The sequence below is a fragment of the Phyllostomus discolor genome, chromosome 6 (assembly GCF_004126475.2).
Source record: "Phyllostomus discolor isolate MPI-MPIP mPhyDis1 chromosome 6, mPhyDis1.pri.v3, whole genome shotgun sequence".
Taxonomy (NCBI): Eukaryota; Metazoa; Chordata; class Mammalia; order Chiroptera; family Phyllostomidae; genus Phyllostomus; species Phyllostomus discolor.
Window position 1 is genome coordinate 63,082,250 of NC_040908.2, and position 20,150 is coordinate 63,102,399.

General features: G+C 55.1%; 1 protein-coding gene and 1 long non-coding RNA gene across 7 annotated transcripts in view; one reads left to right on the top strand and one right to left on the bottom strand.

Moving 5' to 3' along the window:
• The window catches only part of PAX8 (paired box 8), a 52,887-nt gene that overhangs the window by 20,318 nt on the left and 12,419 nt on the right, over positions 1-20,150 (top strand). The window contains exons 3-9 of one of the 6 annotated variants that reach the window (XM_036028259.1): positions 6,842-7,007; positions 9,333-9,533; positions 10,827-10,915; positions 11,209-11,334; positions 11,613-11,788; positions 15,863-15,983; positions 16,409-16,615. In XM_036028259.1, the coding sequence (XP_035884152.1) occupies positions 6,842-7,007; positions 9,333-9,533; positions 10,827-10,915; positions 11,209-11,334; positions 11,613-11,788; positions 15,863-15,983; positions 16,409-16,615 (1,086 nt within the window). The remainder of the gene's footprint in view (positions 1-6,841; positions 7,008-9,332; positions 9,534-10,826; positions 10,916-11,208; positions 11,335-11,612; positions 11,789-15,862; positions 15,984-16,408; positions 16,616-20,150) is intronic. The other 5 variants (XM_036028260.1, XM_036028261.1, XM_028514391.2 and 2 more) reach the window with 5 other exon arrangements.
• LOC118501153 lies at positions 1,812-16,093 on the bottom strand. The gene is made up of 3 exons (XR_004903756.1): positions 15,971-16,093; positions 4,353-4,444; positions 1,812-1,960 (listed from the first exon to the last, which is right to left on the bottom strand). It is a non-coding gene; the product is annotated as an uncharacterized LOC118501153 (long non-coding RNA).

Below are 20,150 nucleotides of genomic sequence, written 5' to 3' on the forward strand. Positions count from 1 at the left end.
GATTGTCCCCAGGGGTCAGCAGGCCCTCCGACTGGCCAGGACTTCAGAGTGTGGGTGGCTGGGAGCTGAGCTGGTCCTCATGGCCACCCCACCACCCGGGGTCTCTTGGACTGCAGCGAAGGGTCAGCCTGAGGAGACCTAAGGCTCCTCCCCACGGCCTGAGCCTGACACATTTGAAGTGGATGTCGAAGGCGTGATGGAAGGGCCAAGAGTCATCCCCTGGATGTCATTGAACCCTCTGCAGTCATCCCCTGGGCTCCTGCCGGAGGGCAAACGTCTCTGTTCCTAGTGGTGATATCTGCACCCCCGTCTTCAAACAGCTCATGTCTAAGGCTGCATGCCTGTGAAGACAGAGTTCCGCTCAGGACACATAATGTGCAGGCCCTACTGAGGTTGTTGAGGCCTGCTGTCCTTCCTCTGTTCTTCCTTCCCTCTGTCCTTCACTCCAATAATTAACTCATTTAGCACTTACTGGGTACCCATTCTGCATTACACTAGATATTAAGGCTTCCCAGATAAAGCAGCCATGCCCCCCATCAAGGGGCACACAGTGGGTGCAGCAGGACACAGCCAGCATAAGTACACCCTACTCTGCTGGCCTGTTTGAAAGAAAGAGCCAGAGACAAAAAGCGGGGAAGGAGGAGGCCTTTCTGTAGGCAGTAGCTTCCTGAACTAAATCAGGTACGGGTGTGACCTGATCAGGAGAAGGTACGGAAAGGGCACTCCAACACGGAGGACAGCATAAACAAGGACACAGGAGGACTCGGACGCTACAGAGGAGGACCAGCAGTGCTGTATGGCTAGGGCATCAGATTCCAGCCTCAGACAGGTAGGAAAGGACGTAAGCCACGGTCAGCTCCTGTGGGCACCTTCCTCCAGATTTAGTGGCTTAGACTTCACCATGCAGGTCATGGGGGCATGCTTGGCTTTCTTAAATGTGGGAGTGACATTGTCAGGCTTGGGTTTTAAAAGTCCTTCTCCCAGCTGAGGGTCACATGCACAAGGCTGGGCACAGAGACCAGTGAGCCCAGGTGACCGGTTAACCCCTACTCACCTTTGTCCCGAAGTCCATGTCACTTAGGTTTTCTTTGGTCACCTGGAAAGAACTCCATCTATCACCCTTCCCACATTGTTTTTCAATATTGCACCCTGCTGTGTCCTCCTTAGCACCCATCCAGGCAATAGTTGTACACTTACAATACTGTACGTTGTATAATAATTTGTGCATTTCACTATTCCCACATGCAAACTTCATGAGTCCCACGTCATCAGTTCTAGCAAAATGCCTGGCGACTGAGAGACAGAGGCTCAGTAAGCATGTGTCAAGTGGATAAAGGAACCCATGGATGTGTTTGTGTTGGGGATGCCTGGACAGGACTGGTTAAGTAAATATTTAGGAGGGAAAAACGTCACAATTTGATGAGCACTCTGCGTGGGGGGATGGAAGCTAAAGGCGGTCCATCAGTTCACATGGCATATATTCACTGAACGCCTGCTATCAGTTAATGATGAACCAAACAGACACGGCCCTGCCCTCATGAAGTTTTTGGTGGTGGTGGAGGATAGTTACTGCTCACGCATAGAATCATGCAAATAAATGTAAAACTAAAATGTGAGTGATGAAGCCATTCAAGAAAGGTAAGTGGTGTTATGAGAACATCGAAGCAGAAGCCTTAACTGGCCCTGGGGGGCGAAGCAGAGCTGGGGGGAACTGTTCAGGGCGGGTGGGGGCTGACTAGATACGAGGGACGAGAAGACTGCAGGTGGAGAGAAGCACAGGGCAGCGCCAGAGGCGATTTCCAGCAGGAAGTTGAATGTAAAGTGGGGGAGAGAGCCGGGCTAGAGGTGCTGGATGCCCACCGTGCGCCTGTATGTGGGTAGCAGGTCAAACAACGAGATCGGGTGGGGTCCCTGAGAGCCACTTCGCCGAGTGAGTGCAGCACCGGGATTTGAGAGAAACCTGAAAAAAAATAGATATAGTGGGGCAGACGAGGTCAGAGAACCCCATTACAAAGAAACTGCAAGCATGTCTGGAGGTGTAAAGAGCCAGGAGACAGCACTGCCCTGGGGACCTCCTCGAGAGGGAGAACACAGCACCGCCACCCCCACCTCCACTTTGTGGGGCGGCCGAGCTTGGTGGGGCTCAGCCTGAGGGCCGCTGGGCAGCGGGGAGTGGACGAAGGAGGTGGGAACAGCAAGTGTGAAGACTTTTTGAGAAATCTGGTTGAAGACGACAGGAAGCAAACATTGGAGAGTCGAGGGAAGGGTCTCCTTTTTGTGTGTTTGTATGTTGTGGCAGGGGCTGGGGAGGCAGCAAATGGATGGATTCGATTGTGTTCGTAAGTTCAGGGGAAGACCCCAGTCAACAGGGAGGGGTAAATGGTATAAAAGGAAGGGAGGAGAGTTTATGGAGTTTGGACCCAGAAGAGGCAGAGGGCAAGGGATCAATAAGAAGTGGCTGTGTCTCCACTCAGTTCCCTTCGGAGCCAGAGGGCAAGCACAGAGACAAGGCCAAGGGCCACACAGCTGGTTGGGGCACAGCCAGATGCAGGTGCTGCCTGCAGCATTCCAGCCCCTTTGTCCTCATGGGAGGGCCTGTGTGCCACCACCTCGTGGATGTGGGAGTAATTCCCGGTGCGGACACAGGGTGGAAGGTTGGAGCACTGGGCTTATTCCAGAAAGGCATCAAGCCAGGTGGAACAGGTGGCAGGCCACAGTGGAGGCCACAGCCTGCAAGTGAGCCTGCTGGAGAGACAGCACCATCGGGCTGAGAAGCCCGGCCGGGCTAGCATCGGCACCGCCACGCCATGGTGGAGGTGTGTGTGCACAGCATGATTTAAAGAACACCTGCCCCACCCCCCTAGTCTTGCCAAGGCTCAAACCCTCACTAGACGCTCTTTGGGGCTAAAGTAAAAACCCCAAGGTAGTTCAGTGGAAATGTTCACCGAACAAGACATTGTACCATTGCTGCTTTAGGATGGGGCAGAGGTGTGAGAAACCAGATAGCAGGTTCCAGAGGAAAGTAACTGAGTTCAGGGCTCAGAGGCCCAGGGCGGGGAATGCACTCGACAACCATCGCCGCACCCCTCGTATTTGTGGAGCATTCGTCTATCACGTGTGTTTTACCAAGGCATTCATCAAACCTTTGTGGCGGGTGCTGGTTGTACACGTGCAGGGCGCCTGAAGCCGTGTAAGCAGGTCCGGTCACTGCAGTGCAGTCAGGGCCATGGAAACCACCCGCGTGTATAGGGCTCGCTGTGGGTGACTGTGACAAGAATTTCGGGCAATGAGCCTCTTTCCTTCTACCATCCCTACTCCTCAGCGCCTGGAAGGGGTGAAGAAATTACCAAAGAAAGTCTCCTAATTTGTACTTCTTAATCTTCAGATTGGTAACTACAGAATAGTCACAGGGATGCGAACTACAGCACAGGGAACGTAGCCGGTAGCATTGTAATAGCCATGCACGGGGCCAAGTGAGTGCTTGAAGTATCGGGGGACCGCTCTGAAAGCAGGTGACCGTCTAGCCACTGCGCTGCATACCTGAAACTGATACAGAATGATACTGAACATTGTAAACTGTAACTGAAATTATTTTGTTTTTAAAAAGAAAGTTCTAAGACTTCCCCAAATGGTCACCTTTCCAAAGAATACCTGTTTGGACAGCAGGCTCCAGCCAGAGCTTTCCAACCTCCAAACAGCCTCGCTGCAGGATAAACCCCCTCCGGCCCCGGAGAGTTAGCACTCCCCTGTCTGAGGGCCTTCACACCCAGAGCCTGCTGGGTCTGGCCAGGCACCTTGTCTTCCTCCTCCACACTCGCCATTCCGCGCCCACGACTCTCCAGACCATGCAAAGGGCCTTTGTTTAGGAAGCTGCAAGCCCCTTCCTGGTCCACAGCTTCCTCCTGGCCCAACCAGGGACTCCCACTCAGTTTTAGCTTCCAGACTCAAAGTCCGCCTGTCCACAGCCACACAGAAAGGTGGTCAGCTCAGTGGGTGTCCCAGCCCTTCAGTGCAGGAAGGCTGCACCCACCTCTGGGCATTTGGTGTGACTCACCCAAAGGAGTCCACTCCCCCACACCGGACACAGGAAGGACAAACGACCTTCCATTACAGGGACTCTGCTCCAAACCTCAGACTGGAGGGGCCTTCTCCATCTGTGGCCAGCGGGCCCCTTCCGAGCATCCCTTCCGGCCCGGCCCACAGCTGCAGTGAGCCTCTCACGTCTCGAGAGCACTGAGACCTTGTGCGTGGACTTTTGTCCTGTGGAAACTTCTTCACCTGGCTACCTCCTGGCCATCCCTCCCCACAGCTTCCTTCCAACCACCCACGGGCCCCATAGTACCTGGACTTACCTCTCTCAAAACACATCTTCCTTAGGCTGCATCATTCCTCAACAGCCTGGTTTCTCATCTTGTCCAAGGTGGTACCCAATTCATGGTGGGCACTGGGCACATATGTCTTGAGAAAAAAAGAAATGGAAACTGCAATATAAAAATGATAGCAGTTATTATTCTAGAAGAAGGTGGGGCTGGGGTCGGAGGTATACAAGTAGTTATTCTCTTAAACTTTCTTTACCAGCCATTGCCCAGTTCGCAACACACAGCTCCAGACCAGCAGCACAACCCCACCTGAAACATCTCAGAAACACAGGTTCGTGGTTCCATCCCAGACCTGCTGAGTCAGAACCTCAAGCCAGAGGGCTGCACGTTCCGTGTTGTACCAAGCCCCCTCACTGATTCTGACACACGCTCAGGTTTGAGCACCACTGGCCCCGTCTTGGGGCTGAGCTTGGGTGGTAACCTGCAACCATATCAACATTAAACATTAGAAAACCTTGACACTTATATCAAGATTTTCAGCTAAACACACACTTCTCCATTCTCACCTCTCCCCATCTTTTTACAATTGTTACAGGTTAGCAGCAGATGCAGTGACTGGTTCTATTTAGCTCCATTCATTGGATGAAAACACTGAGCTTGAGACAAAACCCAACTTTCTCAAATGATAAAATAAAAACAGGCAAAGTCAAGGCAGGAATCGGCTCACCTCTCTGAACAGTAACCCAGAGTCACTCAGAAACCAGTAAAATAAAATAAAGCACCAGAGAATTCAGAATTTGGAGGCACGAACTTCTCTTTCCCTTCATACCCATGCTGGCTGACCCAGTAAGTCACCTTTCAGGGGGGGTCCTGGGGGCTGTGGGCTTCCAAGGATCCTGGTCAGCCCTTCAAGAAGATCAAGGACAACAACCCACACAGCTTCAGTGGAGAAATGGGGTACATTTTTTAAGTCAAAATACCCAATTCATGCCACCCCAAAGTGGTGTTTGGCTTTTTTAAACCTGTTGCTGGTTTACAGGTGAGGAACCCCACCTGTAGGAAGCCTCACGCCCAGGTCCAGAAGCCCGAGTGCAAACACCTAAGCCTGGGTAGGTGACCAGAAGCCATGTTCTGGGAAATGGGAGCAGAGCTGGACACTCAAAAGGCTTATCTAGGTTTGAGTGGCCATCTGGCGCCCCCTTGTGTTCAGTGTCTGCACCCCAAAGAGCTGAAGGCAGCCAAGAGGGAATGCAGGTCAATAGGCTGCAGCCATTCTCCAGGGACAGGCTGTGGCCAGTGAGAAGCTAGTGGGATGGGCTCAGGAGTGGGCCCAGGCCATTCCTCCACCTTCTGGGAGCCCCGATGCCCTGCAGATTTCTTCCAGCCCCGGTAGAAAAACATCTGAGGGTCATGTTGCCTGGAATGGCAAGGTTGGAAGTTGTACCCAGGCTCACCGGGAAGATGGGTCATCGTGTCCCTTCTGCCGGGTGTTTGGCCAGCGGGCTTTTCCCCCTGACTTCGTGCCCAGGACAGAAGCTTTTGGCCTTTTTTTTTTTTTGAACATTGACTGTTGTACCAAAGACAGCTTGGGCCCCTGAGGAGACATTGCACAGCAGTTTTGAATGTGCTAAGTCAGTGGGCGGTATGGGCACGATGTGCCCAGCAGAGGCACTTCCCACCTCGGCCGTGAGCAGTCCTTAACGGGGTCACCCAGCAGGCCTGGCTCTGCTCTTCTCCTCACCTGCCTGCTCCCCTGACGGCCCACGGCCGCCCGCAGGGCTCCACCCTCACTGCCGGTCGCCACATCCTGCCCTGGAGGGAAAAGACTGCGTGTGCCCAGGCTGTGCCCCCTCAGCACAGGGCTGCAGGGCCAGTGCCCGGCTTCCAGGGTCAGTCCAGGCCATGGGGCCCACACCAGGAAACGTGGCGGGAACCTTAGCCCTTGGTTGTATGTTGGCTCCTCTTCATACAAGCGGAGTCACTCAGGTCACAGGAATCAAGCCACAGAAACTCTCTCAGCCTAGGGTCCTCACCAGGACACGGGAGCCCACAGCAGTGACGTTAGCCCGGCTCGCTCTGGGGAGCTGATCAGTCTAACAGAAAACCCCCCTTTCACTTCTCCGCCTCCCCCTGGAGTTCTACCCGCCTGGACTGGCTTCCTCCTTTCTCCCTTCGTGCAGCTAACACTCTTATCTTCAGTCTCAGCTTAGACCTCTCCAGGAGCCCTTCTGTGGTCTCCTGAGCCTGAGGTTGGTCCCCTCCTGTGGTTCCATGCCCCCAGCAGTGGTCATGCGGTCTGTTAATGGGCTGTTGGCAGTCTGGGCCCCACTTTCATAAACCTTGTGAGGCAAGAACAGAGGTCACATCTGCCTTATTCACTTGGGCATCCTCGGGGCCCGGTACAGTGCCTGCCACATAGGAGGCACGCAATATGTGTGTGCTTGAATTGGCGGGCGCACTCAGAGTGAACCGTGCTGCCCTACTTGGCCCTGACAACTGTGTTGGGACTACTGTCTTCTCAGGCCACGGAGGGCTGAACCAGCTGGGAGGGGCCTTTGTGAATGGCAGACCCCTGCCGGAAGTGGTGCGGCAGCGCATCGTGGACCTGGCCCACCAGGGCGTGAGGCCTTGTGACATCTCCCGCCAGCTCCGCGTCAGCCATGGCTGTGTCAGCAAGATCCTTGGCAGGTAAGCACGAACTTTACCACACACCACCTTCCCAAAGGGCTGATCTCTGCACCTGACAACTTCGCAGCCACCCTCCCTGCCAGGGGCCCAAGGTCCCAGGACCTGGACAGGGTGTGGTAGTGCCTCTGGGCCCCCAGCTGATGCTCTTCTGCTATGTTCCTGCCCTTCCTTTCTTCCTTCTTTAGTTAGCCTTTTCTTCTTTCCTTCGTTCCTCCCTCCTCCTTTTCTCCTCGCCTCATGTCTCATTTTCTAAAGGCTTCTCCACCCTGCAGCAGGAGACTCTTCCCCAAAGCTCCCGCCCTGCTGAGACTGAGGGAGGGGGGCCCCTAGGGAAGGGACTCCCTATCAGGCGCGGCTTCCAAGGTGGAACCCCTGCACAAGGGACGTCTGAGTCTGTGCTTCTCAAACTGTAACTCCCCGAGCACCTGCCCCAGAGGCGCAGGGCTGCTTGATGGCACACAGGTCCACAGGCCTCTGCCCTCTCTGGCAGCCTGGATGCTCTGAGCTTTATGTGATGGCCAGGTGACCCTGCACGTTCGAGTCACCTGGAAACTTCAATTTTAAAAAAATTGAGGCCTAGGCCCCAGCTCATGGCCGTTAAAGCAGAGCTTTAGGGGAAGTTCTATACCCCAGTTTGATATTATCCAGGCCCTCAAATGATTCTCATGTCCTAAAGCCAGAGCCGAGAACCGCCAAGCTCAGGTTCAGGAGAAACCAGGGGCAGCGGAGCCCTGCATCCAGGCTGTTGTAGCCACATAACCTGGTCTGGAAACCCACTCCCATCAGGAGTGTCCCCGAGGCACACGGTTGGGAGCTCCAAGTCAGCTCAGGGTACCTGCCTCCCTTCCCCAGTAAATGTGTGTTTGAATAGGTAAGTGGGCAGATTCAGGAGGAGCTCCAGTTTAAGGAGGCAAAGGGCCTATCACTAAACCACGGGAACCTGTGGGTTCCCCACAAAAGTTGTCAGGGAAGTGTGGCACCTTCTAGGGTCAGGAGATGGGGCCCCAGGATGGGCTGAGTGGACCAGAGAGGAGGTGGTCCCTAGGTGGTGGCAACAGACAGAATTTAAAGAGTGGGTGCCATTTCATGGCAGAGGAGATCAGAGAGTTTCCAGAACAAGGAGCCAGCTGGAGATGAAGGGAGGGGAAACTAGGAGACCCTGGGAGCAAAGTCTCAGCTTAAGGAGCTGGACAAGGCCAGAGATACAGGCTGGGCAGGGATTCCAGACTTCATGAGGAGTGGCTTCAACTTGAACCAGGTAACCTGGTAGAAAACCAGTGCCCGTCGAGGGAGGGGGTGGAGAATAGGGAGCAAAGGTAAACCAGCAGACAGGGCAGAGGGCCCAGTGACCCCAGCTGGTCTCCTGGGGAGGGGTGAAAAAACCCAGGATGGCCAAGGAGAAGAGTGAGTCATGCTGTAGCCAAGAGAAGCCGGACGGAGGAAACCGCCACTGTGAACCCATGATTCACAGGGCACCTGTGTGAACACTCTCTTTCTTAAAGGGGAATCTTTTACACCCCCTAAAGTGGGCCCTGTAGGTGCTGATGCTAGCCAGAGGGAGAGGAAAGGGAGAAGCCAGGGGTCTGGGCTGAGTGCCTCAGCAGAGGCTCCGGCCAGGCAGCAGCACAAACCTGCCTGTGCAGGGAAACAGCACTGGAAGGCCAAGTATCTGAGGCCAGCCCAGGGGGCACATTCTACCCTGCGCTCCTCCCCAGGAGCTCAGAGGGGATAAGGGTCTGGCTATGAGGGGTGACCCCCAAAACACCATAATTGAGTGTTCTAGGAACCCATCTGTATCAGTGTACCAGCTGGTGTTGCTGTGAGAGGCTGCGCTTGGCTTTGGTGAATTGTTTTGAAAACTCTTTCAATGCTTTTGCTCATTTCATGGTGGGTGATTTATGAGTGCACCTGCCACACTGGGCTGAGTGTTCAGTAGTTTTTGACCAAAACAGCAGGACCCCCTTCCCGTTCCGCTACACCTTCCCTCTTCACCCGCTCTCACCCGGAGTGACTATTTTTTGTTTCCTGGATGAAAATCCTCAAAGGGACACCTTTTGCCCATGTGGAAGAGGTAAAACAAAAAACAGCAGGAGCACTAAAAGGCATCAAAATTGACAAGCTCAAAAAATTGCTTTTAGCAGTAGAAGAAAGTCTTGATAGGTGTGTTGTATCAAATGGAGAGTACTCTGAAGGTGACGGAGTTTAAACATGTAAGAATAAGCATACAACTTTTTATAAGTAAATTCCAGTTTTGGGGGGGTCCCCCCTTGTCCATGCCCAGAGCCCCGCCTGCCTACTGGGTAATCTATGGGTTGTCTATTGGAGTAGGTACTACGAGACTGGCAGCATCCGGCCTGGGGTGATAGGCGGCTCCAAGCCCAAGGTGGCCACCCCCAAGGTGGTGGAGAAGATTGGGGACTACAAGCGACAGAACCCCACCATGTTTGCCTGGGAGATCCGAGATCGGCTCCTGGCCGAGGGCGTCTGTGACAATGACACTGTGCCCAGTGTCAGCTCCATCAACAGGTGAGAGACGGACAGCAGCCAGGGCCCTTAGGGCTTATGAGAGAGACCCGAAGAAGGCCCTGGCTTGTGGAGCCGAGCTGGGAAGGGCCCCCCCACCCCGGAGTCGGGCAGGAAGCCCCCCACCGGCACAGGGCAGGAATCTCACCCCCTGGCCTCCTCAGGGCCACGGGCAGCCCGTTGCCTACCTGGCTGTACTCTCTGCAGTTTCCTTCTTTATACACCACATCATTTTTCATTCAATAACTGAATCTTTCCCTTGAATTAATCCTTTCTTTGGTCACAAAACCCCTCACTCACTCAGAGAGATAGTCACTCAGTTGTTTAGCCATTCAGTTATTCACTCACTACCTTAATCAGTCATTTGCTTACTCACTTATTCATTCATAAACACACAATTCATTGTTATACGCCAGGCCCTGGGGACAAAGTCTTGGCCCTGGCAGAGCTTACTCGTACAGTTAGTGGGAAGACACCTGCTACACAAGTGCCCACATGAACAGTTATAAAAATGTAGGTCCAGCCCTGCTAAGGAGAGGAACATGAGGGGGTGTGAGCTTGCATGGAGTTACCTGGTTTATGAAAGTTCTGAAAATGTGTCCTTGAGTGAGAAGTAATGAGTAAGAGTCCACTAGCTGAAAAGGAGAGTGAGCTCTGAGACAGCCCATGCAAAGGCCCTGTGGCCAACAGGATCTTATACAAGACGCTGAAAGAAAGCCAGTAGATAAAGAGGAGGGGAACAGGAATCAGGCTGAGGTGGAGCCGTCAGCAAAGGCTGCCCTTTCGGGGATAGGGGCCCAGCTGGTGTTCCTGCCTCTGCCCTTGGCAGTATTAAGCATAGGCTGACTTACATTTCAGAAAGTCCAGTCAGCCTGCAAAAGGGAGAAGAGACTAGAAGCTCAGCTGAGGGCAGGGTGGCCAGCGAACGACCTGGAGGGAGTGTGAGGGTGGCGGGGCACGCTGAAGCACCGCAATGAGAGGCAGAGAGAGGACAAGGCTGGGGAGGCTCCAGGGTCAGAGCGCAGCACCTGAGGGCAGTTTGAGAGCAGACCTGGGGGCAGGCAGGGTTAAGCCCCGCCTGTATTTACTCCTTGAGTGACTGGTGGTACAACCCATGAAATGGGAATGCTGGGAGGCCAGGTGTGGGGAGTAAGGTCATAGGTGTGATATGGACAGGTTGAGTGTGAGGTGCTTTTAAGACCCACAAGTGGGATTTCAAAAAAGCCGCTGGATCTGGGGCAGCCATGGGTTCTGTTTTGCCCTCTCCTCTCTACTGGCCTTTCTTCCTCCCTTCAGAATCATCCGGACCAAAGTGCAGCAGCCATTCAATCTCCCCATGGACAACTGCGTGGCCACCAAGTCCCTGAGCCCAGGACACACACTGAGTAAGTGTTGAGGGCCTGCAGGCACACTCCCCAGCACACACGTGTGCCCATCTGTGCACACGTGGGGTCACCCACACGCCTGCACAGCCCACTCTCCATGTGGGCCGAGCTCTTCCGTGGGGACCAAGCCCTGGCGCGCTCCAGGGATGAGCCACAGAGATCTTTAGGAGACACATCCTGCTGCCTTGACTGCAGAACCCCTCCCACTGGCACCCCGACTCCTCCATGCTGGTGGCCCCTATGCTCAGGCTGGCCCTCCCACAACCTGACCCTGTCCCTTTTGTGCCCTGCAGTCCCCAGCTCGGCTGTGACACCCCCAGAATCACCCCAGTCCGACTCCCTGGGCTCCACATACTCCATCAATGGGCTGCTGGGGATTGCCCAGCCCGGCAGCGACAGCAAGAGGAAGATGGATGACAGTGAGTGTGGGGGGCACGGAGGGCAGGATGGGGTGCAGGAGGGTGGTTCGCTCAGGCTCTGATGGGGCAGAAGCCGCACTTTGGCCCCGGACTTTGTAGTCTTGGCAACTCCCGGCCTGCAGCACGTGGCCTTTCTCTGAGGCGGCCACAGCCCTGAGGCTCCGAGGCCTGGGACATGGCCCTTTCCCTCCCTCTGCAGTTCAGTCTGCCTCTCCACCCTGGCCTGGGGATGGGTGAACAGGGCTCCTGAATGCTTTCTCCCCTCGCGGGGGTGCCAGGTGACCAGGACAGCTGCCGGCTGAGCATCGACTCCCAGAGCAGCAGCAGTGGGCCCCGCAAGCACCTCCGCACGGATGCCTTCAGCCAGCACCACCTGGAGCCCCTCGAGTGCCCCTTTGAGCGGCAGCACTACTCCGAGGCCTACGCCTCCCCCAGCCACACCAAAGGCGAGCAGGTGAGAAGCAGGGGTGGAGGTGGGCTGTGGCACACTGGGGCTGGGCAAGGCAGACTCTGAGGACCCCTGATCTGCCTGCAGTCCTGCCACCAAAGCAGCCAGAAGTTGCTTCAGTGGCTGGGGGTACCAGTTTCATGCAGCTCCAAGCTCAGAACATCTGCTGTTGTCCCAGACACTGGCACCTCCTCCTTCTCTTCCTAGCCCTCTTGCCTTCCCTCACCCATACTGAGCTCAGCACTTTCACGGGGAGCCACACAGCCAGGTCAGGCGTCCCCCTGCCCCAGCGCCTCCCCAGACCATGGGGGCAGGTCCCACAGCTTCAAGCTGCAGCCCAAAGCCTTTATGCCACGGCTGCAAGCAGCGCTTCCAGTCCCACCTCGGCCACACACACCTGCTCACCCCATGACCCCGCATTACTCACATCCCGAGCACGCACTCTCGTTCACACCCCTCTGCTCTGGCACACTGTGTGCCTCCATGCAGAATGCCTTTCCTCCCACTTCTCTGCCTGGAAAAGTACCACCCAGCCATCATGACTCAGCTCAAGCATCCCTTTGCCCATGAGTCCTCCCCACCCCACCCCTCCCCAAAGGTGTGTGTCCCCTCTCCCTCCTGTGCTTCTGCACGTCAGCCTGCCACTCCTCGCCACTCCTCATGCTGGGTCGCAGCTGTCCAGTGGACACAGGTGTGACGACACAGTGGGCAGCATCTTGGAGCACCTTTATCAAATCTCTACCTTCGAGTGCCCTGTTATAATAGATGCTCAGTGAAAGTGGGCTGAGTGAACCGGTTGAGAAATCCAGGCAATAGATTGCAAACTCCAAGGGCATTCTCATTTCCAGTGCTCAAGACAGGTGAGAGTGTGTATTGGGCTGGCTTCTAGGAAGGTGGCAGAGACAGCAGACACCTCCCCTGGGCCCAGTGAGTGCTGCTGCTCTGACAGAACTTCCAGGAGGCTGCCTCTGGTCAATACTATCTGTCAATAGTCTCATGTCTTCCCCACCCCCACACTGGCCCTACCCAGCCAGTCGGCCGGCTGAGGAGTTTTAGGGCCATGTCTGCTTCCCCTCTTTGCTCACACTGTCATTGTCCAGGAGTGAGGCAAACACTTATACCTTTAAGAACTGAGTGGGATGATGGCGATGAAGCTACCAATCAGCTGAACCATCGCCCATGGCCATCTGGGCAGCTGGGCCCGTGCCAGTGCCTGCAGCTGGGCAGGCGATCTGCGTCAGCGATTTTATCAGCCTGGGTGGTGGCAGCCACAAGGGGTGCAGAGAAAGCTGTCTGTCAGCAGACCTGGGGACAGGGCTGGGTGCTCATCGAGAGTCAGCTCATGGCTCTGGAGGGAGTGGGGTGCAGCCTTGGGAGCCCACCCCGTTCAAGGAACCTGCACAACCCAGCGCGCGAGCACCGGCCGTCCTGGCAGAGTGGAAGAGCCCTGTCGCTGAGGCCCTGGGCACCTGCTGGGCTGCAGAGCCATCCCCTGGCTCCATTCCCGAGCCCCTCGAGGGACCCTGCTCAACCTTGAAACTGAGACTCTGCACCACGCACGGGCACACCAGCACAGGGGATTGTGGGGTGAGGGAGTCAGAGCTAGAGGGACCTTGGGACCACAAAGCCCAGGGTCTTCATTTGTGTGGAGACGAGCCAGGGCCAGAGAGGGCAGGGAGGGCCCGAGCAAGCAGTGGTGGGGCTCAGGCCTGAGGTGCCGGAGTTGCTGAGACTGGCCGACTGTGGTAGAGGTGGTGCTTCTAGGTGGGTTCTTCGCTGAGGACTGGAAAAGAGAGTTTGAAGGCCATGGCACTGCTCCACCCCCTCTCCTCCAGGCAAGGAGACCAGGCCCAGCATGTCCATCCGCGATGCTTCTCTCCCCCAGTGAGTCACCTGCTGGTCATTGTTGGCCCAGCACCTGGAGGGGCAGGGAGAGCTCAGCCCATGTGGTGACTTTCCCACCCTTGCTGACCTACGGTGCTGCCGAAGGAACACCCGTGTCCTCTCACCTGGCACGGCAAGACCCTCTGGTCTGGGCAGCTGAGAGAAGCACAGGTCCTCACGCCTGGCCTTGGAGTGGGGCAAAGACATGCTGTCTTTTCTGTAAAATCAAAAAGAGGGAGAGGGTGCAACAGAAGTGTCACATGGCCTTGTCTCTGTCCCCGTTTCACTGCCAGACTTGGGAGTCTCTGCAGCTCCCGTTCCTGTTTTCCAAGTGCGCTGAGAAGCAGATCAACAGAAGTGAATGGCAGAGTGACAGAGACTGAGAACTTGGCAGCTCCTGCCTCTCTCAATAACCGCAACAGTGATGCCCGTGGTAACTCTTTATAGAGCACACGCTGCTCCGGGCACTCTGTGCTGGCTGCTCTGTGTGTGTGTGACACCTCAGTCCTTCCCGCAGCCTCACGGAGCAGATCCCATTGCCCCTGTTACACAGGTGAGAGAGTCAGGATCCGAGAGATCAGAACATGACAGCTTCTTGGCTGGGAGTGCAGAGCCAGAGCTCACTCTAGTTCTGAAGCATCGTGCCACCCTGCACCCCAATTCAAGTCCAGTCCCTGTGAGAAATCCAGTCACCACTGAGATGTGTGAGCCATTCTGTGCAATGTCACCAAAATATCTGGCTGTATAGGTTGGAGGGTTTTTTTTTTTTTCACAGAATTTCCTGGATTTTGGAGCAGCTGTAGGATTTCAGTAGGTATTTTGGTATGGAAACCACACATTCACAAGGCATTTCAAACTTGCCTTACCCACTCTAGAAATTAGGTATTTTGTCCAATTGCTAAGCTGTGCTGTGAGCATCTCTGCCCTGCCTTGACGCTGCCCCTTGCAGGCGTGGAACTGCAGTGCCACTGAGTTGGTAATCACTCTGCGCGATAATGGTGCCCCGGTGGCCCCCAGAATTGATTGAGGCTGCCAGAAGTGCCTGACTCTGAACCAGAAAGCGCTGTATCTCCTTGGAGAGCCAGTTCAATAGAAGTTACTGGAAGCAATTGTGCCCAGGAAGCATTCCTTGAGTTCAGTGTTGCACAGTTTCACATAGCGAGTTTGTGTTGTCGCTGCCTCGCCCTCTGGCGGGAGGGCCACTGGGAGGAGTGACGTGTGCCCCTGGAACTGAACAACTCCTTTCTGGAGGGGGCACCTTCGGAGGTGGGCCCCTTGTGCAGTGGAGACCAGGAGAGCCTAATATGAGGTCTTAATAAAGAAAACCCCAGCTACTTGATAAATAATTTTTCAAACAAAATTAACCCAAATAGCATCTTTAAGCTGAACCCGAATATTTCTATTTGCTTGGACACGGAGAGAGAGAGAGAGAGAGAGAGAGAGAGAGAGAGAGAGAGAGAGAGAGAGAGAGAGAGAGAGAGAGAGGAAATTTGCCTGTTCTAGGGATGAACCACGTCTGCAGGAGAGAGCACCCGGGCCAGGGCCTGGGCCCACACTGCAGCCCCTGTTTCACAGAGGCTTTAGGTCTCCGCAGAGACAACAGACAACAGTGCCTGCCCACATCACAGGGCTGGCAGGGGCAGATCAGGAGAATGAAGGCAGACCTCTCCACAGGTGTAAGTGCAGCTGATGTTAACCAGTTTAGGGCAGCAGCTGGGAGCACGGCCCAGGAGCCAGGCACCTGGTGTTTAATCCTGGCTCTGCCAGGATTAACACATTTGTTGACCTTTCTGCACCCACGTTCCCTATGTGGAGGAAAATACAGGACTGAGTGAAACACCATACACAGTCCTTTGGGCCGAAGGCTCGACCTTGTATCTTGTTCTTGGTGGGTTCACACTGTGGGAGCAGACAAGGAGGGGGACCTGCTGTCCAGCTGGGGCAAGGTGCTCGGAGGGAGACGACCCATCCTGTGTCTGCTCAACAGTCACCAGCTGGCTGCAGAGGGGGAACTTTGAGTCTGGGATTAAGAGAAGTATAGTGGGGCTGCGAGTCAGAGAATAAGAATAAATTAAACACACTGAATGGAGTCAAGAATGAGCAGAAGAAGGGGACAATCTGGGAGTATTTTCTGATGTTGGCTGCAGGTAAGGCTTGCTCCAGGGGCCTCTATGTTGACTTCTCTTTTTTTCTCAGGGCCTTTACCCACTGCCTCTGCTCAACAGTGCCCTGGACGATGGGAAGGCCACCCTGACTACTTCCAACACACCCTTGGGGCGCAGCCTCTCAACTCACCAGACTTACCCCGTGGTGACAGGTAGGATGCCCAGAATCTCCTGGGCCATGCAGCCCGGGCTGCCAAGATGAACTGGAGGGCAGGTGAAGGCAGGGCATGGCTGGTGTGAGGAGGAAAGTATTAGGACCCTGGACCTGGAGAGAAGAGAGGGCTGTGCTGGCTGGGCCTCCTGGTGGGTCACGAGGGTCTGACCCTCTCAGCTTGGCACCTCCTCTGCCTGTGACCCCACTGCCAGAGAGGTGGGTGCAGCAGCACTCTGCATACACTGGCAGAGGCACAGCAGAGGTAGAGCTGCTCCCCACCTCACCCGGCATGAGGAGCACCCAGCCCAGCCCCGCTCAGAGAGGTTGCCCGCTGCCCTGAGCCCCGCACCCCCCATTTCATGGCTTGGTTGTGCATGCTCCCACCATCATCTCACCCTCTCTCCTTGTCTCCCTCCCTGGCAGATCCTCACTCACCCTTCGCCATAAAGCAGGAAAGCCCCGAGGTGTCCAGTTCTAGCTCCACCCCTTCCTCTTTATCTAGCTCCGCCTTTTTGGACCTGCAGCAAGTCGGCTCTGGGGTCCCAGCGGGAGCCTCGGTCCCGCCCTTCAATGCCTTTCCCCACGCTGCCTCCGTGTATGGGCAGCTCGCGGGCCAGGCCCTCCTCTCAGGTACGACAGGGAGGTCTGGGCCTGCAGCCTACGTGGGGGTGGGAGGGTCATCAGGGCCAATCCCCTGGTTCCAAGGGGTCCAGTCCCCTCTCTGGACCTCATTTCTGTCCATCACCAGTGTCTTCCCTAATTCCTCTGGCAACTGTTGGAGGTGCCAGAATATGGCCCAAGCAGCAAAATCAAACCACTGGGAGCAGGCACTCTGAAGGTGCCTGGAGTGGGTGCTTGGTAGATTTCCAGAACCTCACCCCGAGACCCCATGGAAAAGCAGGGACCTGAGGCCAGGAGCCAGGTGCTGTGAAGTGGTGAACACTTGGTCTGCATAAAAACATTTAAAAAGAAGGAAAATGTTGACAAAACTTCAGAGTAAAAAGGGCATTGCATTTTGGAGGCAATTTCTACATCAAATTCCTGAAGAGGACAGTGGGGCAGTCACAGCCGGGTCTCCACAGTGTAGCTCCCACTGTGCATGCGTCACAGCGCTGCCCTTGAAGGACACTCAGAAGAGCAACTCACCCACCTGAGAGTCTCTGCTCCTCAAAGCATTCAAGCTGGAAGCACCTTAGGGGCATCTAGACAAAGCCCTTATCCTGAGAAGAGGCAGGCCCAGGGAGAAGGGGCCGACTGGGGCCTGAGTGAGGTCAGGTGAGGGCTCGGCCCAGTGTGCCCTGTGCGTCCGACCCTGGCAAGGCTGGTCTCCCTGGCAGAAGGCCATCGGCCGTCCAGCCAGGGCCTGAGCAGTGGCTGAGAGAGTGAGGTATGTGGCTTGGGCAGAGAAGGCTTTCAGGGGAGTACATGTGGAGGGCAGAGTTCCATAACTGTCCTCAGATATCGGAAGGACCCCCACAGCGATGGGGCTATTTTAGGTGTGTGCCTGGGCATTGAACCAGGACCCATGGGGGAGGCAGAAGGGGGATAGCTCTTCTTTTTTTAAAAATAATTTTTTTAAAGATTTTATTTATTCAGAGAGAGAGGAAGGGAGGGAGAAAGAGAGGGAAAAAAACATCAATGTGTCCCAAGGGGGCCTGGCCCGCAACTGAGGCATGTGACCCTCCTGGGAATCGAACCTGTGGCCTTTTGGTTCACGAGCCAGCACTCAATCCATGGAGCCACACCAGCCAGGGTAGACAGCCTTTCTGACCAGTGATTTTCAAACATGTTGGAGACCTTGCAGCTCTCTCTTGAAATGAATGCTTTTATGGAAGTCAGGTCCCCAGCCAGACAAGTGATGACAGATTCTGCTGGAAGCCAGGCTTTGCCCCCCGAGAGTCCTGGGATTTGAAAACCACTGCCTCAGAAGAGCAACACCTCCACCTGCCCAGGGGACCCTGAGTCATCTGACCTAAGTTCATCCACCCTCTGTTATAATGACTCTACACCTCTGTCAGGCACCTGGAACTTTTCCTCTGGGCATCCCCGCATCCGATGTGGAAGGCCATCTTAGAATGGAGGGCACAGAGGCAAAGGGTTAATGAAGGAAGCCCAGTGTGCAGGCAGCAAGAAAAAAAATGTTGACTCAGAGTTCAGAATTTCAAAAGAGGATGAAGTCAGTGGAGATGGGTCATTTGTTTTGACCAAAGTGATGAAAGGAGGAAAATCTGTGAGCTGGGTGGAATGATGTCAGCCAGAGAAAATGGGATGGGGCGGGGAGGAGAAAGGGGGAGCAGAAGAGTCTCTGTCCCCTGTGGGTGGACTGGCCACCACTGGGCAGGCTGCCTGCCTCTTGTGAATGGCAGGCCAAGGTCAGGTGGACCGAAGTGAGGCAGGTAGAGAGAGGATAAGGGTGTGGACGAGGCATGTGAGTGTGGGGACCAGGGCCATCCAAGCGAGGGGAAAGGACAGATGTCCCAGAGCACAGCCTGGGTATTGGTACAAAGTGTAGCTGGAACAGCCCGGGGCAAACTCAGTGTCCTGCAGCCCCCACAGCTTCCCCCCACCCTGTCATCCTGTCCAGGCTTCGAGCACCCCCAGCAGCATGCAGTCAAATCAGGGGACAATTCCAACTTCTGTCAGCTCTTAGTTTAGTGATATGCCCTCTCTCCAGACCAGCTGCAGGACATGCACCACAGGGCAGAGTAGCTAGCGGCAGATGCCCGGGAGTCATCCATGCAGCAAATGCACACCTTGGGTGTGTCCTTCAGGCCAGTGGCCCAACTCAGGCCGAGGTGATGCTGAGGCACAGGGTGTGACCCCTGGGAAGGCTGATGGCCAGCCGAGGGCCCAACCAGCACGGAGTCAGGGGTCCGAGGAGAGTGAGCAGCCCAGGCTCAGGGACTGGGTCCAGGCAGGTTGCCAAGAGTGGGAAGCAAGTCAGGGCCGCAGTTACAAAGCTGGGCCAGCCCTGTGGCCCAGGCATGAGGCCTGTGATGGCTGGTGTCCATGTTGAACCCAGGGCGTTGGCCTGGAGCTCCTTAAAGAGTGTCCACATGTGGCGCCTGGTCGAGACTGGACCTAAACACCGACCATGAGGCTGAATCATGGTGAGCAGACTAGGAAGCCACATAAGCAGAAGGAAGGGTAGGAGGTTTGAAGGAGAGGGATCTCAAGGGTGTGGGGACTAAAAACCTATTCGATGGAGGAAGAGGTGAATTTAAAAGAAAGGAGGCCAGGACCAAGGGGAGAGGAGGGAGGTGGTGACTGTGCATTCCATGACCAGCTCAGCCCCCACCTCCATGGACCCTCCTCCTCTGGGGCTCCCTGGGGGCCCTCCTGCTGCCTCCTGCAACCTCTGCCTGCTTCACAGTCTCCCCGGGTCACTCCCTTTCCAACCCAGAGGCTCTAGCTATCCTTCTGACTTGCAGCTTCTCCCTAAACCAAACCAGCCAAGAGTGAGACGGCATCAGGGTTTGGGGAATGCAGGATAGCCAGCCACTCCTCCCAGTTCCCTTCAGATGCCCAGTCTGAGGTCCCGACCCACTTGCCAGGAGCGGTCTGGAGGCGCCTGGTCCTGGCTGCTCCGGGGCTCACTCCAGCTCAGCTGGTCAGGAGCCTCTGAGTTTGGTGTTATCATCAAAGAGTCTATTACCTGCCTCCATCCTTTTGTGCAAAATTATATTTAGTCCTGCCAGAGAGATTTCTGGATTGCCATAAATTTTCTTTGCTATCAGAACAAGATAAGGAATTGAAAAGGGTCATGTAGAGGGCGGACATCAAAGGGGGCAAATAAAGTTGTCTGACACCCCCTCTGCCCTCTGAATTCCTCCACGCCATGGTTCTGATCCTCCTTTCTACCAGTATTACAGTATTGCCAATATATCCAGGTACTCGTGTTTTCGTACAGAAACTGCTTTTATGACAACTCAGTGTGGATCTATGTCTATGCCAGCTCTTAAAAATAAGACCGTGTTGGAAGTATGTTTGAGTGCAGAGGAGACAGAACTCCAAGGCAAAGATAAATTTATGGTGAAGAGCCTTAAAAATAAGTAAGTGGATAAAAGGGCATGGTTAGGCTGTGATGGAGGGCCTCTGCCTCACGGCTTCCGTGGTTTCATTTCCAGGAAGGTCTCAAGGTTCTTGGCTTTTGAGGAAGAAACCA